General features: G+C 43.4%; 1 protein-coding gene across 2 annotated transcripts in view; it reads right to left on the bottom strand.

The window, feature by feature from the left end:
* Nucleotides 1-418: 418 nt before the first annotated feature.
* The window catches only part of LOC311227658 (zinc finger MYM-type protein 4-like), a 114,806-nt gene continuing 99,120 nt past the window's right edge, over nucleotides 419-16,104 (bottom strand). The window contains exons 24-27 of one of the 2 annotated variants that reach the window (XM_084313381.1): nucleotides 15,359-15,473; nucleotides 10,421-10,681; nucleotides 9,229-9,391; nucleotides 419-2,973 (exon numbers count right to left, since the gene is read on the bottom strand). In XM_084313381.1, coding sequence (XP_084169507.1) covers nucleotides 2,721-2,973; nucleotides 9,229-9,391; nucleotides 10,421-10,681; nucleotides 15,359-15,473 — 792 coding nt within the window. In that variant the 3' untranslated portion in view covers nucleotides 419-2,720. The remainder of the gene's footprint in view (nucleotides 2,974-9,228; nucleotides 9,392-10,420; nucleotides 10,682-15,358; nucleotides 15,474-16,104) is intronic. The other variant, XM_084313382.1, reaches the window with a different exon arrangement.

Below are 16,104 nucleotides of genomic sequence, written 5' to 3'. Positions count from 1 at the left end.
CGGTCTTGCTGAGTTTGTTATTTGATCCGAAGAGAATGGATTCCGTTTTACCCAGGTGTAATGATAGTTTGTTATCAGCGAGCCAGGTGCAGATTCTGCCTAGTTCCGAGCTGAGGGTTTTTTCAACCTGTAACTTGTTCTTGTCAGACCAGCAGGGCTGAGTCGTCCGCGAACAGGAACAAGTTGCAGTCACAAGCTGACGACATGCATTTGCATAAATTAGGAATAGTAGCGGTCCTAGTATGCTTCCTTGTGGAACACCACAGCTCACTGGGAGGGGGGGGGATAGGGTACCGTTTACCTCCACCATCTGTTCATCATCATATCATTGCACCGGTCTAAATTGTAAAACAGATTATAAGAGAAAGTGTCACTTTTAAATCATCTGGACTCACCAATGTTTTTCTTTTGTATTTTATTTAAAAAGAATATACAATACAAAAGTTTAACTTCTGAGAACATCACCAGTCATTTTGTGTGAACTAAAGGTGACATATTGGACCACTAGGGGGCAACATTTCTACACAGCACCTCTGTTCCAAAAGCAAAACTCAAGAGGCACATGATCCTACTACAGTATCAATGAAAAGTACAAAACCGAAGAAAAGAGTGGATTGAAACTGAATACGAGCTACTATGTCAATTAGGACGATTCGAATCAAGACTCATCTGCTCAGATGTTACCATTACAGCATCAAAAAGAGGTTAAGTTATCAGATCTGGGTTTGAAATCCAGTGTTATAAGGAAAACCTAGAGAGCATACTGTTCGGCATGCAATAGGTTTTCAATGGGAGTAGAGATGCCAGACTGAGGCCTAAAGACCAACCAACATATGACACCAGTGAGCACCCGACCGTGCATGATGAAAATAAACTGAAGCCTGCTTCCAGAACCAACCAAATTAAAAGAGCGTCAACGTACACGCCAACCGACCTATCCCAAGCGCCAGCCTATTTTCTTGACCCTCTCATTACAAGCGTCGCTTTCATTGGTCGAGCTTGGAGAGGACAGAGCTTGGGATTGGTCAATTCGTTCCACACTCTGGTTCGAGTTTCTGGTGCCTGAAAGAGTTCATTTATTCAAGGCACGTGGGGAGTGAGGTTCCACATGTACTTTCCCCATTGGAGGCACCCAATGAAGACTCAAAGTACAAGAATTGGAGCCAAACCGTATTATGTAGGTTCATAATCTTTGACTGAGGTGTAGATAATTTTATTCTTATACCGTTAAAACCAATAAAGGTACATTTCTTTATTTAAAGCTGCAGTAGGCAACTAGCAAGAGTGCGTTTACCTGCCCAGCAGAAAAAGAGCAAGCTCTGCATCACTTATGCCCATGCAAGGGCAACAAAGGTTTCCCAAAGTGGTGTTCCGAGGGTCACATCAGAAAACTAAGACCACCATCACGTTTGTCAAAAAGATAAATCACCTGCCAATCAGAGGCTGGGAAATATATATATTTTCTTTAATTCAGCATAACGCTGCTGGTGCCTCTGGGAGTCTTGAGGAAAACCTTTGTGCATGGACTTGAAGTGATGCAGAGCCTGCTCCATTTCTGCTGGGGAGGTGAACTCATGCTTGCCAATTTCTCAGAAGTTGCCTACTGCAGCTTTAATCTTGAGAGAACATTCCTTTCCTCAAATGTAAAAATAGATATTTTAATTATGCTCAACTCCGCCATTGTCAAAATTTGGACCAATTGAATAAGTGGAACCATATCAACTCTTTACCTTGAGTAAATTTTTCCGGAAACAGGTGGGTCTTAAAACCATCACATGACTCCACAGGTCTATAGCCACTCCCACTTTTAGGCCAGATTCAAAGAGTACGTTTTCACCGACTTGTTGAAACCTCATGGAAGAGGTTAATGTCCACGCTGACCTCGTACCAGGTCTTATACAACAGAAGGTGTCAAGTTTTGAATTTAATAAAAACGACAAAAGAAAATACATCCTTTCCTGCAAATTTCAATAAGCAACTGTTTCAATCATCGGTCTCATTTTGAAAAACGAGGCTGAAAGAGATGCAAGACCCGATTAAAAAAAGAAGAATTACAGCAAATCAGAATTGTAATCTTGCTGTAACAGTGTTAAATAGTAGTGTGTGATCCCACACAATGCAAAATCAAAAACTTTAAACAGCATTTGATACACATGGTATGAAATATTCATTTAGACAGTTAAAGAAAAGGAAAAAAAGTTATTTTTTAATTTCACTATAAAAGGTCATGTGGTCTATGGTTAGAGAATCAGAACATTTCATACCACAACTATTCATTTTTATTCCTCCCCTCAAAAGATGCAGAGACGGTCCTCAGCCGCAGTTGCTACTTTTCTATATTCTACCATTCCGCTTTCCAGAGACTAGTCAGAATGTCAAGCCTTTGCCCGGCAGTCCTCAAGTCCCCGGTTACACAGCTGAGTAATCAAATATGGGGGCTTCAAACAGATCCTACGCCAACTTCCACTGAAGGTTTCAATATGGAGGTCGGAGTAAAAGAGAAAAAGAAACCTCTTTGCAGTTCGGCACATTGAACATGTGTGCGTTTGTTTTGTGTAGTCGATGTGTGCGTCGAAGCGTCTGTGTGTATATGTATCTTTTACATATACAAGTGTACGTTCAGGTCTCGGTTTACACACCGAGCTGATAACAACAACAGTCCTCCGGAACACAATAAAAAAAAAAAAAAACTCATACAGAAACGTCTTTCCTCCTCCTCCTCAATTTGAATCGTCGTCGTCGTCCTCTCCGGGCACGAAAGGAGGGTCCTCTGGCTCCTGCTGTGCCGCCTCCGCCGGGGTCTCCTTCACGGGATGGATGTGCTGCTGTCGGACGGAGAGGATGCGTGTGAGCATGGACTCCATGGTGCCGTCATCCAGGGGGGAGGAGGAGAACCACAGTGGGCTGTTGGGGACGCAGGAGCGCTCCGGGTTGAGGTAGAACAAGTTGGTGCGCTGCTTCACCGACTCAGAGCTGGGAGGGCAAGGAAGGAGCACACATATATATATATAAAGGTCACGATGGTTGACTTGAGCACACCAGTCTCTCAGCAACATGACAGTTTACATGTGCTGTTAATCAAAGATCAATACATAGGACTGTTTAGATGTGCCGTGAATCAAAGATCAATATATATGACTATTTAGATGTGCCGTCAATCAAAGATGACTATTTAGATGTGCTGTAAATTGTGATGCCAGAGAGGTGCCTTGAATTGCCAAAAGAAGAGGCAAGCAACAGTTGTGATTGGAGGATCAAGAAAAGAGGGCGGGTTTGAGATGAGTCAATTACCAGCTAACTAGAGTGAAGAGACAGCCCTACTCCTCCTCCTGATTGGTTGAGGGGAATGTTAGCGCAGCTCAGTTAGTCAAGAATTCTCCCTCATCTGGTCCGCATGATTTTTTTTCCGTAGCCGCAGTTTGCGAAGACGCTCTCTGATTGACTAGCCCGCGTACAGCTTAGACCCTCTGGTTTAGCTCCGAAGGGCTCTGGGATAGAAATGTCCGCCTTGTACATATATATTATATATATATATTTGTGTATTTATTATTAGGCCCCATTAACCCTTTCACTGCCACACTACCAAAGGGTTAACCCTTTCGCTGCGACAATACAGTAGGTTAACCCTTTCACTGCCACACGACAAAGGGTTAACCCATTCACTACCACACTACAGAGGGTTAACACTTTCTCTGCCAGAGACGCCTAAACTCGTCATTCCCCATCATGCTAATTCTGCCAATGACGCCGTAACACGTCATTGAGATCAATATTTCAAAAATCTGTGATCGCAATCATATTTCTCCCCCGGAGACTTGAGATCTACTGTTGATCCCCTCTCAACTCTCCAACGGTTCAAGAGCGCCATCTGGTGGCCGATCGGCGGATCGCCCAAACCGGAAACCGGAAACGGAAGCTGGTGCTCATTCCAATTCGGTCCGATCACTCGCTAATAGTCCCGGGACTCGAGCTAGACACAATGGATAGCAATCCGTTACCAATAACTCGATAAACAACATGATTTGGACGTATATACTATTATACAACCTGGAGATGGATCGCATATTTCAACATCCCATAATAGGAATATTTTTGCTCCACGCTCATCGCCCAACGCTACGAGGAAGCTACGGTGAGTTTCAGCGTTTTCTTTTACCGTGTTCGGTACAAACTGCTCTAATGATCATATCACCCACACTAGATGAATCATCTAACGTTGGCCACGGAATTATAAACGACCCCCCCCCCCCATCCGGTCAACATCAGATGATAAGTAGTAACTTCTAGAAGCACGTCCATTTGACATTTTTTATCTCGCGCAGATCGCTATCAAACTGTATTTGATCATCAATATAATGCATTTAGGGCTATAAATCACGTTCTGGAGAAAGCTGCAGAAAACGATAAAAACATATTTATACTTAGACCGTATTTTAGTATGAATATGTGAATGAAAAAGTATAACGTTCCTACGTCCTGAACGATAGATAATTGACGTTGAATGGGCCATAGTAATGTCAATTTAGCAATACAATTTAAAAAGTTATAGCCCTGCAAAGAAGGGGAACTTCTCCATAGACAAATAGAGCTGGCAGAGAGGGCAGGGTATCTGCAGGTTTAGCCCAGTCAGATTTAAGGCTTTTTAAGACTTTTTAATGCCACTCAGAATTAAATTTAATACCAATTTCACGATAACAAAATGGCAAAAATCATGGGTACTCTCAGTACTCATTCAAGGGTACTACGACTATGCCTGCACCTCATGGTACCAAAGCACCTCAAAGGCACTAAAAACAAGATTACAAACATCACAAAACAAACTGGTCAGACTACTGCTTAACCTCACTCCTAAAACCCATTTTTACCCCTGCCCACATTCAAAACCGCTCTTAAAGAGCACCTACGGGAGACTGCAATTCGAAACTGGCCACCGTAAATGTCCAACCCCCCCCCCCCCCCCTCCTAATGTACAGTCTCATCCCCATCATATATATATAATATTTTCTGTTAGGATCTCTGGGTAACAGTACTGTATATTATTTGCATATCGTATATGTCACAAATGTAACAGTACTACAGTATATACCTGTATGTCATGTATGTCCCTATGCCATAAATGTCATGATGTCATGTATGTTTTTACTGTATTTATTTCTGTATATTTTATTTCATTTTTATTCTATTTTACTCTACTCTTATCCTAGGCAACTTGATTGATTTGTGTTATTATTCTAATTCGTGACCTGTCCTGTCTAAATGTTTAAATGTTGAGCGATTTGCAGTGTCAAATTTCCCACGGGATAATAAAAGTATTTCTATTCTATGTTGTGTATGTCAATATGAATTCAAAATGGGGGACCCTGATGTAAACAAGACAAACGTCTTTCTCTGGTCTGCATCCCCTTATTATTGTGTGTATTGAGCTGTACTGTATTGTACACATTCTGCAATCTGTTAAATAAAGTTTTCATTCATCCAGTTGTTTTGTTTTTGTGGTTTGGTTGAATGAATACTTTATTTAACAGATTTCAGAATGGGTACAATACAGTACAGCTCAATACACACAATAATAAGGGGATGCAGACCAGAGAAAGACGTTTGTCTTGTTTACATCAGGGTCCCTCATTTTCAATTCATAGTGACATTTATGACATGCACAACATACATGACATCATGACATTTATGGCATAGGGACATACATGTATATATTACTGTTACATTTGTGACATATATGATATGCAAATATACAGTACTGTTACCCATAGATCCTAACATATATATATATATATACATATACATATGATGGGGAGGAGACTGTACATTAGGAGGGGGTAGGTGTGTGGTAGAAAATAAATACATAGGGTGGGGTGAAGCTCTCACTCTCATCAACACAAACGTGTCCTTGCCCTTGTTTACATCCGTGAAGAGATTTTTTGGATGCAAGAAGCCAATCCAAACCTGGCTATGTAGGACGTTTTATCTTTTCCACACGTGAATGTTTTAGCGACTTCAGAGTCAGGGAACATCGCTTGAAACACCTCTCCTAGTCCCTCATTTCCATTGTAGGACTGATGCTTTGCGACCGTATTTAGAACCCACAGTACCTCAGCTTCAAGGGTTGGCGTGGAGCCGAACGTTACCCGGACAGGTGCAGATGTAATTGGTGGTAGACCTACCTGTCCCTCAGCAGTTGATGTGGACAGCGTCGCCGTCGAAAATAAATTTGATATTGAAGTTGTCTGCAGGCGGGTTTTTGCAGAGGTAAACATGCTTAGCGCTGTGCATGTGTGACTCGACTGCTTTTATTCCCATCGTTCCCAGTTTAAAATCCTTTTTGCAGAGTTTGCAGCGGGCCTCGTAATTATCTTTCACTGGGACCCACCACGGTGCAAACAGAGGGTTTTCGAGCGAGTTCTCATTAAATTTGCACTTTCCCATGTTAAATTAACGAGTGCAAATAAATACAAATCAATTAAACTAAACTAAACGTCAGCGTTATCGCTACGGCTTGAATAACGTGTTACCTATGCTCCGGTGTTCTGAAATAGCTCCCGACGGCGACACACATTAAGGACCACATTAAGGTTCCGCCCCACTGCGTACCGTTTGCGTGAAAGAAAAAAAAAAAGCCTGATTTATCTCCCGTTAATAGTTTCCCCCCAGATTTCACAATGAAACATAAGATGACATGGCATGTTTTTAAGACCTCCGAAAGTCGGATTTAAGACATTTTAAGACAAATTAAGGCCTTAATAGTTGATAGTTGAATTTAAGACTTTTTAAGACTTTTTAAGGTCCCGCGGACACCCTGAGAGGGGTATAATGATGTACATAAGCCTGGCGAAGAAAGTGTTAAGGTTAACCTGTAATGTGGTAGTGAAAGGGTTAAAGACGGAACACCGGGAGCTTGTTTACGTGTGCATATCTTGACTTCGTTCCACCATCTTGGATCACACTGAATCTGGAGGTAAGCTTCTCCTGTGACTGGCACGTACGTACGTATCCAACATATCTCATGTGGAGGTAAGCTTCTCCTGTGACTGGCACGTACGTATCTAATAGGGATGCACCGAAATTTCGGCCGAAAATGGCAAAAAATTTCCTTTCGGCTTTTGGCCGAAAGAGTTTTTTCACCGAAAATATAATACCGAAACAGAAACAACCTGTAACCTAACGCGTGTTGTTGTGATGATGTCGCGCTGTCGGGAGTCGCGCTGTTTCTATGTAAACTCTGCGCGCAACGCGTCCAATAAATGCGTCTTTAACATTAGGGATGGGTACCTTTCACATTTGAACCGATACCGGTACCTGTGAATCGATACTGGTACCCAACGGTACCTTTTTTCTGTACTTTAGTCTCAAGAAATTTAATTGACCTACCTCAGTCGTAAAAAAAAAAGAAATCCAAACTTCAAATAACTACAATTTTGACAGTTTTCGGCTTGCCATTGCCCCGACTGCTTTGTTGTTGAATCAAGTCAAATCCTAGGTAAGCATATATTGTGCGTGTGAACGTTGACATGAAACACCGACGTGTTTCGGTTCGGTACCTCAAAAGTACCGAATTCGGTACCCATCCCTATTTAACATCCTTATTTACTATATGCCCATCGCGGTTAATCACTGAGTGATCTAATATGCATATTATTCAGAGCGAGGGGGGGGGGGGGGGGGGGGGGGTAGTGTTTCTCACATTGACGCCGTCTGTCGTTGATAATATAATCTTTCTCGAGCATACACGTCGCGCGTCTACTGTGCCGAGTCAAGAGAGCACTTTCAACTGGGGACTAGAAAGGTGCGCTCAGTAGAGCACAGATGTCCGCCGCGGCAGCCAGAGAAAAGATGGAATTAATATGCTGTATGCATTCAGAAGTGCTGAATAAATGTTTTATGGACCCATAATAGTGATTATTTATTATTTAAGTTAAGTTTTGCCATAATCATATATTTTTCCATAATCATAATGTTCCACAACATTGGTAAAAAAAATTATCTATTCTATGAATCATTTTCGGCCTTTCGGCATTCGGTTTTCGGCCAACTGTTTTCGGAATCGGTTTCGGCCAAGAATTTCCCATTCGGTGCATCCCTAGTATCTAACATATCTCATGTGGAGGTAAGCTTCTCCTGTGACTGGCACGTACATATCTAACATATCTCATGTGGAGGTAAGCTTCTCCTGTGACTGGCACGTACATATCTAACATATCTCATGTGGAGGCAAGCTTCTCCTGTGACTGGCACGTACATATCCAACATATCTCATGTGGAGGTAAGCTTCTCCTGTGACTGGCATGTACGTATCTAACATATCTCATGTGGAGGTAAGCTTCTCCTGTGACTGGCACGTACATATCTAACATATCTCATGTGGAGGTAAGCTTCTCCTGTGACTGGCACGTACATATCTAACATATGTCATGTGGAGGTAAGCTTCTCCTGTGACTGGCACGTACATATCTCTGGAGGTAAGCTTCTCCTGCGACTAGCACGTATGTATTTGAGGTTTCACTGTAGGGCTGCACGATTAATCGATTTTAAAATGAAATCGCGATTTGGAATGATGCAATTATCAAATCGCAAAAAAAAGAATAATCGCAATATTTCTTTTTGATTTATTTAACCAGGAAGTCTCATTGAGATACAAGATCGGTTTGGGAGAGGAAGGTAAGGGGTTTTAGATTGTGTGTTGTGAAGTTTAGACTTCAGAGAGGGAGAGTAAAGTACAGAAAAAAAGGTACCGTTGGGTACCGGTATCGATTCCCAGGTAAAAATAAACATTTTCAGGCTCGGTGTCCTGAAAAGACCCACCGCGTAGAGGCCAAATGCAAGCCGCATTTTACAATAAACCTCTGTGGGGCTGTTCAAAACAAAAAAATTATGATCGCAAATTTAATCGCAATATCAGTCAGAAAAATCGCAATTAGATTATTTCCCAAAATCGTGCAGCACTATTTCACTGGCTGAGCTGCGCAACATTAGGTGGTTAAGAGCGGCGGTAATGGCTAGAAGGCATCCTCATTACAGCCGGCTGCCTCGGAAGAACCACGCGTGGCAACTCTTTGAGAAAATAAACCTAAATGGCGTTACGCCAGCTTTGTGAAAGTCCACCATTAATTCATTATGACTATAGCATGGAGGGTAGATATTCCAAACAGCTAGAGAGAGACAGAGAAAGAGAGAGACAGAGAAAGAGATATGTAGAGAAACAGAGAGAGACATGCTCACCATTTGGAGAGGTAGAACTCGTAGAGTCGGACCGGACAGCGGAGAGGGTTCTCACTGTTCTCCATCATCTCCAGCATAATCTCCTCCTCCTTGCGCTTCTTAGCCGGAACGCCATCTGCATCTGCATCTGCATCTGCATCTGCACCTGCACCTGCACCTGCACCTGCGCACACACAGTAATTTAGTGCACATGTGGGTGAAGTTTAATCTGAGTACCACAAATTCGGTGAGTTCCAAGTCTGGAAATGTGCATAAGTGGTAGGGATGGACAAAACTCACAAAAAACAATTATTCAATAGTCACTGGGAACTATTCCAATACTAAATCGAAAATGTTGCATAATGATTTTGTCTTGCTAGCTGGCTGCTGTCATTGCCAACAGCTAACGCTAGCGGACCAGACTAGTGTATTTCCGGGAACAAAAGCATAAATTCTGAACGTTGCATCACTGATGCTTGAAATGCTTAGTGAAATAACATGGCAAATGTACAAAACGATGTATATCTCCAGTCCCTCTTTCTTCATCTTTCTTTTCGGTTGAAGACTGAATATCTTTTCTGACTGATATGCTACCTGGCTAGGGAGGGGGAGGGATGACCAGGTGAAGGGAGAGGAAAAGGAGGATATAGGGGGGAGTGACGACCAGGTGAGGGGAGAGGAAAAGGAGGATAAAGGGGCGAGGGGAGAGGAAAAAGAGGATATGGGGGGAGGGACGACCATGTGAGAGGGGAGAGGAAGAGGATACAGGGGGGAGGGACGACCATGTGAGGGGAGAGGAAGAGGAGGATACAGGGGGAGGGGGACGACCAGGTGAGGGGAGAGGAAGAGGGGATACAGGGGGGGAGGGACGACCAGGTGAGGAAAAGGAGGATACAGGGGGGAGGGGAAGGACCAGGTGAGGAGAGAGGAAAAGAAGGATACAGGGGGAGGGACGACCAGGTGAGGGGAGAGGAAAAGGAGGATACAGGGGGAGGGATGACCAGGTGAGGGGAGAGGAAAAGGAGGATACAGGGGGGAGGGACGACCAGGTGAGGGGAGAGGAAAAGGAGGATACAGGGGGGAGGGACGACCAGGTGAGGGGAGAGGAAAAGGAGGATACAGGGGGGAGGGACGACCAGGTGAGGGGAGAGGAAAAGGAGGATACAGGGGGAGGTGAGAACAAAAGGCCTTGCAGGGAACTGGTGCAGGTTACCTGTCTGCGGCTGTGCCTCCAGCTCCTTCATGGGGATGGGAGGGTAGAAGCGCAGGAAGTTGGACTTGGCGCTGTGCGCCGTGGTCTTGGTGCAGCGCATGACGTGGGCGAAGGACAGCTGGCGGTGCTGCTCCACCGTGAGGAAGCCAAAGTGTCTGGTGCAGAAGTACAGCAGAGTGTTGAGGAGGACGATGGGGGAGTAGGCGCCCAGCTGCTTACAGTCCCAGAGGTACTCCTCCTCCACACGGGAATGGATGTAGCCTGGAGGGGGGGAGGAGAGAGAAGGAGAGATAAAGAGGGAGAGAGAGGGGGAGAGGGGAAGAGGAGAGAGACACTTATTGGAGTCATTGGACAAAAATTATTTGAGATATGCAAAATAAATTCTTAGGAGTGGGGGACATTTTCTTTTTGCCTTGCTTTTGTTATTGTAGAAGACTGCTAGTAACATGTTTCTGTGCAAACTATTGCATATTGAGTGGACTAAACTGGAATATAAATCTTACTATGATTTACATGATTTACATTTGATTCGGTGCAATTTCTCTTCTTCGAGACCTATTAACACATTGCGTGCCACGCCCGTTCCGGGAAGTGCATAGGCCATGCCACCCATTAACCCCATGTAAACGCTCACCTTGTTTGTAGAGCTAAACCTATATTTTATATTATAGCTATGGATCTAATAACGCCGTCGATTGTCAGTGGGTTTCTTCCCGTCAACATGCAAAAAACAGATTATTCTTTCATACATACATTTCCGTTTTATACCGTGGTGAATATGAGTATAGTTGTAGAGTGATCCTGTGTAATCCCAGGGAACTCCGTCAAACAGCTCTTTAGTGAAATCCACTTATCACGTTGCCATTATTCACCCGATTATCGAATCATCCTGAAATCAACGCTAGATTATCGGTATTATGTTTCCTCATGCATGCACGAAAGGGGACGGGGGAAAACCGGCCCTCCGTGTGTCTATCGCAGCCAACGGCACGCACACACGGGCTGCAATCGCGGGGGGGGAAAAATCATCGGATCAACGCAAGATTGGTAACATAGAGTCCTTACCTCGTCTATGATGTACTGCAAAAAGAATAATCCAAGTATATGATTTCCATTCCAAATATTGATTGCGTCGTGTGTCCAACGTTTATCCTCCAAAACACATGAATCCACGGTGCTCCAGTGTCCCAAATCCGTGTGTTATAAACGTTAATCATGCCCAAGAAGGAAAACCCGGACCGGACTTCTTAGATCGATGCACAGCCCAAGCCAGAGGGATTCCAATTATGTGCAATACCGGCCACAAGGCGTTAGGCGGCGGTATTCGCCATCTGCGATCTCAGACACATTTAGGACAGCATGCACAAGGTGCCTCGATAGATAATAAATGGCAATAGAGAATAAAAGAAATAACGAAACAGAAACGTAGATCTACGTTTTTTGGCACTCAACGGTCAGGCCACAGAAACGTAGATCTATGTGAACGGCAGTCAATGTGTTAACACTTTGAGTGCCACGGACGTGTTGTCGTTAGTTCATGCCGCCAGTTGAATGCCAGCAACGCTATATATATTTTTTATTAGCGATTTGAATTCATATTTCATCAATGTTGCAGACTCTCTCTGAGCTCCATTGGGAAAATACCGCCCCCTATCGTCTCTCCCTGTGTAACTGCACCCCATTAGATTAGACTGATGAAGGGGTGGGGGGGGGGCAGTTTCCTCATTTTACTTTTCCGTCAAGCCAACTGAAGGATCCAAGTGATCGCCGAGCCGCAAAACAACGTGGAATACATATTTACAGTACCCAACGCTGAATCAATAAACGCGATCAATATTTGGAATGGCGATCGGGAATTGGAATAATCTTTTTCGAGAACATCTGATCTGAGGTAAGCAATTTATTTGACCAGTCTTGGGGTAATCGGATCTGTTTTGACCTATATATCAGCGTGTGCCCTGTGTGTGTGTGTGTGCGCTCTGATCAGGAAATGAGAATATATTTTTCAGATTGCTTATATAGCGTGCATAAGTACACATACTATCGATAATCTAGCGTTTATTTGAAAACGATTCATAAATAGGCCAAAAAATTCAAGTTGTGTATGCCAGAATATTCCAGTAAAGGGCGATTATCACGGAATCTTTATATTTTCCTGAAAAACAAGGGCTTTTCAAAATGCTATAAAACAGAAATGAACCGATTAAAAAACAATCCGTTTTGACAATGTTGACTGCAAACAAGTCATTGATAAACGACGGGCAGATTAGACACATAGCCATAATTTAAGACAGAGATTATGCGTTCACAACGCTATCATTGAAGTGGGTGCTGGCATCCAACCACGTTTTACCATGTTAACAAGTGGCAACCAAAGTGTTAAAGTACTTCAAAACAGATCTAGAATTAAATCCATGCATTTATTGAATCAAGAACTCGTGACCTCAAGAATCAAAATCAAATTGTGAGGTGTCCCCAAACGTGCGCTCCCAATTTATTTTCCATATCCAGATATAACACTCCTGTGTTAAACATGCAGAAAAGCACGTCACTTTGTTTTCTAGCATGTTACAAATTCTCAGATACTGATGCACTATTTTTTAGAGAGAGAACATGAGAGAGAGAAAGAACATGAGAGAAAGAACATGGAGAAAAAGAACATGTGAGAGAAAGAACATGAGAGAGAGAAAGAACATAGAGAACGAACATGAGAGAAAGAACATGTGAGAGAGAGAGAACATGCGAGAGCGAAAGAACATGAGTAGGGCTGCAACTAACAATTATTTTGTTATCGATTAGTCAATTACTGATCTGTTGCAGCTGGAGTGGACGTCAAAAATGAAACTTGAGTTCAAGTTAAAAGTTATTTATTTGTCAAATACACAATACAGGGGGCATTGCAGTTGCAGGTAATGCAATTCTTCCCTTTGCAGAGCCTTGGTGGCTGAGAAGTTGCAGAGGTGGCTGAGAAGTTGCCATACCAGGCATCGATGCAGCCAGTCAGGATACTGTACTCTCCATGGTGCACCGGTAAAAGTTGCAGAGTAACCTGGAGTCCATGCAGAATCTCCTCAGCCTCTATACTTTGACTCGTCATTGCCGGTGATCAGGCCAATGACTGTTGTGTCGTCAGCAAACCTGATGGTGTTGGAGCTCTGTGTGGCCACACAGTCATGTGTGAACAGGGAGTACAGGAGGGGGGCGAGTACGCAGCCCTGGGGGGCACCAGTGCTGAGTCAGTGTGGAGGAGGTGATGGAGCCCATCGTCACAGCCTGGGGTCTCCCCGTCAGGAAATCCTGAATCCAGCTGCACAGGGCTGGGTTGAGTCCTAGTTCTCTGAATTTGATGGTGAGTTTGGATGGCACAATGGTGTTGAATGCTGAGTTGTAGTCGATAAACAGCATTCTCACAAGATATTTATTTTTTTAACTAAAAATAAATTGGGTTGCACCTAAATTGGCAGGGTCGGTCGGCAACCGGAACCAAACCATTTTTTCTTTTAGGCCTAGTCAGCCATGGTAGTTCTACCTTGTCCCTGTATTGTCTCTTTGCAAACTTGATTGCCTTCTGGAGCTGGTACCTGGACTTCCTGTATTCGTCCGGGTCCCCAGAGTTGTAGGCAGCAGTCAGAGTTTTAAGCCTGGCCTGTACTTCTCCATTCATCCATGGCTTCTGGTTGGGGAATGTTCTGATGTTATTCCGTGAGACACAGTCATCAATACATTTAGTTATGTAACCAACAACTATGTCTGTGTGTTTATCGATGTCCATCTTTAAATATGCTCCAGTCAGTGATGTGAAAACGGTGACGTAGGGCGGAGTCTGATTGAAGCGAGAGAGGTCACGCGGACCATTCAACGTTGGGCCGACCAGTCTGTCTGTAGGCGGGGACTAGGAGAATGGCAGCGTGGTCAGACTTCCCAAGCGCCGGGCAGGAGAGGGGCTTGTATGCATTGCGGAAGGGAGTGTAAACATGACTCAGCGTGTTGTTCCCACGGGTCGGAAAGTTGATGTGCTGCTTGTATTTTGGCAATACTTTCTTCACGTTTGCTCGATTGAAATCTCGAGCAACAATGAAGGCAGCCTCCGGTCGGAGAGTGTCATGTCTATCGAATATCGATAACGTTAAACAGCGAGCGAGTCCAGAGCGAGGGGCGTGTCGGCTTGCGGTGGAATGTACACGGCAGTCATCGCGACAGATGAAAACTCTCTTGGTAAATAATAAGGCATGTGATCATTACGTGCTCTAGATTAGGAGAGCATCCCTTTGAAATAATCTCCACATCTGAACACCACAGTTTGTTGATCATAAAACAAACACTGCCACCTTTTGATTTAGCAGAATATGCGGTCCGATCCTGCCAGTAAATCCTGCCTCTGAGGTCGTCCAGCTTGTTCTCCAGACTCTGGACATTATTAGCCAGGAGAGACTTGGAAGAGGAGGTCTGTTTGTACGTTTCCTCAGCCTGACCAGAAGCCCCGCTTGGTTGCCACGCCTGGGCTCAGGTAGGCAGAACAAAGGAAACTCGGTTTGTTGTTCCTGAACATGAACTAGACAAAAAGTACTTGTCCGCTTCACTTCTGATGCTTAGAAGTGTTTGCCTGTGGTATTGTATAGCAGCAGTCACATTATTTAGAAAAGTACTAGGAGAATATAACAAGAAATATAGTAACCATCTCTGTCGGTGCCATCTCTCTCCAATGAGAGTCCTGGCTTTAGATAGTCACGAACAGTGGTTTAAGAGAAGTTATTTATATTTTGAACGTGATTCATTAATTCCTTGCAAATTAGTTGCGGTCATGAATATGCAAATCCACAAAATGTCATGGTCGATGTCATTTACTCATCGTTGCAGCCCTACATGTAAGAGAGAGAGAGAGAGAGAGAGAGAGAGAGAGAGAGAGATAGAGAGAGAGAGCTGGAGTTGGTCTCTTACCACTGGGTGTTACAGAGGGTTTGAAGTCTTTCAGCATCCTGGTGATGTCCGTCGAGAACTTGCTGTAGAACACATCAGTGAATATGTTCTCCAGCCGCGCATTCACAAACAAATGCTATAAAGAAACACAAGATTGCAGAGTTTGATAATGTGAGTATGTAGTGCCTGAGAGTGTGTGTGTGTGTGTGTGTGTATGTATGTCTAAATGTTATGCGTGTGTGTGTATGTCTAAAATATTATGCATGCATGTGTATATATGTCTAAATGTTATGCGTGGGTGTGTGTGTGTGTGTATGTCTAAATGTTATGCGTGTTTGTGTGTGTGTATGTCTAAATGGTATGTGTGTGTATGTCTAAAATGTTATGCATGTGTGTATATATGTCTAAATGTTATGCGTGTGTGTATATGTCTAAATGGTGTGTGTGTGTATGTCTAAATGTTATGAGTGTGTGTGTGTCTAAAATGTTATGCATGTGTGTATATATGTTTAAATATTATGCGTGTGTATATGTCTAAATGTTATGCGTGTGTGTGTATGTCTAAAATGTTATGCGTGTGTGTATATGTCTAAATGGTATGCGTGTGTGTGTGTATATATGTCTAAATGTTATGCGTGTGTGTGTATGTCTAAATGTTATGCGTCTGTGTATATGTCTAAATGTTATGCGTGTGTGTGTATATGTCTAAATGTTATGCGTGTGTGTGTGTATATGTCTAAATGTTATGCGTGTGTGTGTATATATGT

Source organism: Notolepis coatsorum, assembly GCF_963971535.1.
Source record: "Notolepis coatsorum genome assembly, chromosome: 4".
Taxonomy (NCBI): domain Eukaryota; kingdom Metazoa; phylum Chordata; class Actinopteri; order Aulopiformes; family Paralepididae; genus Notolepis; species Notolepis coatsorum.
Note: the sequence above shows the minus strand (reverse complement) of the source record. Positions and strands in the feature narration are given on the sequence as shown.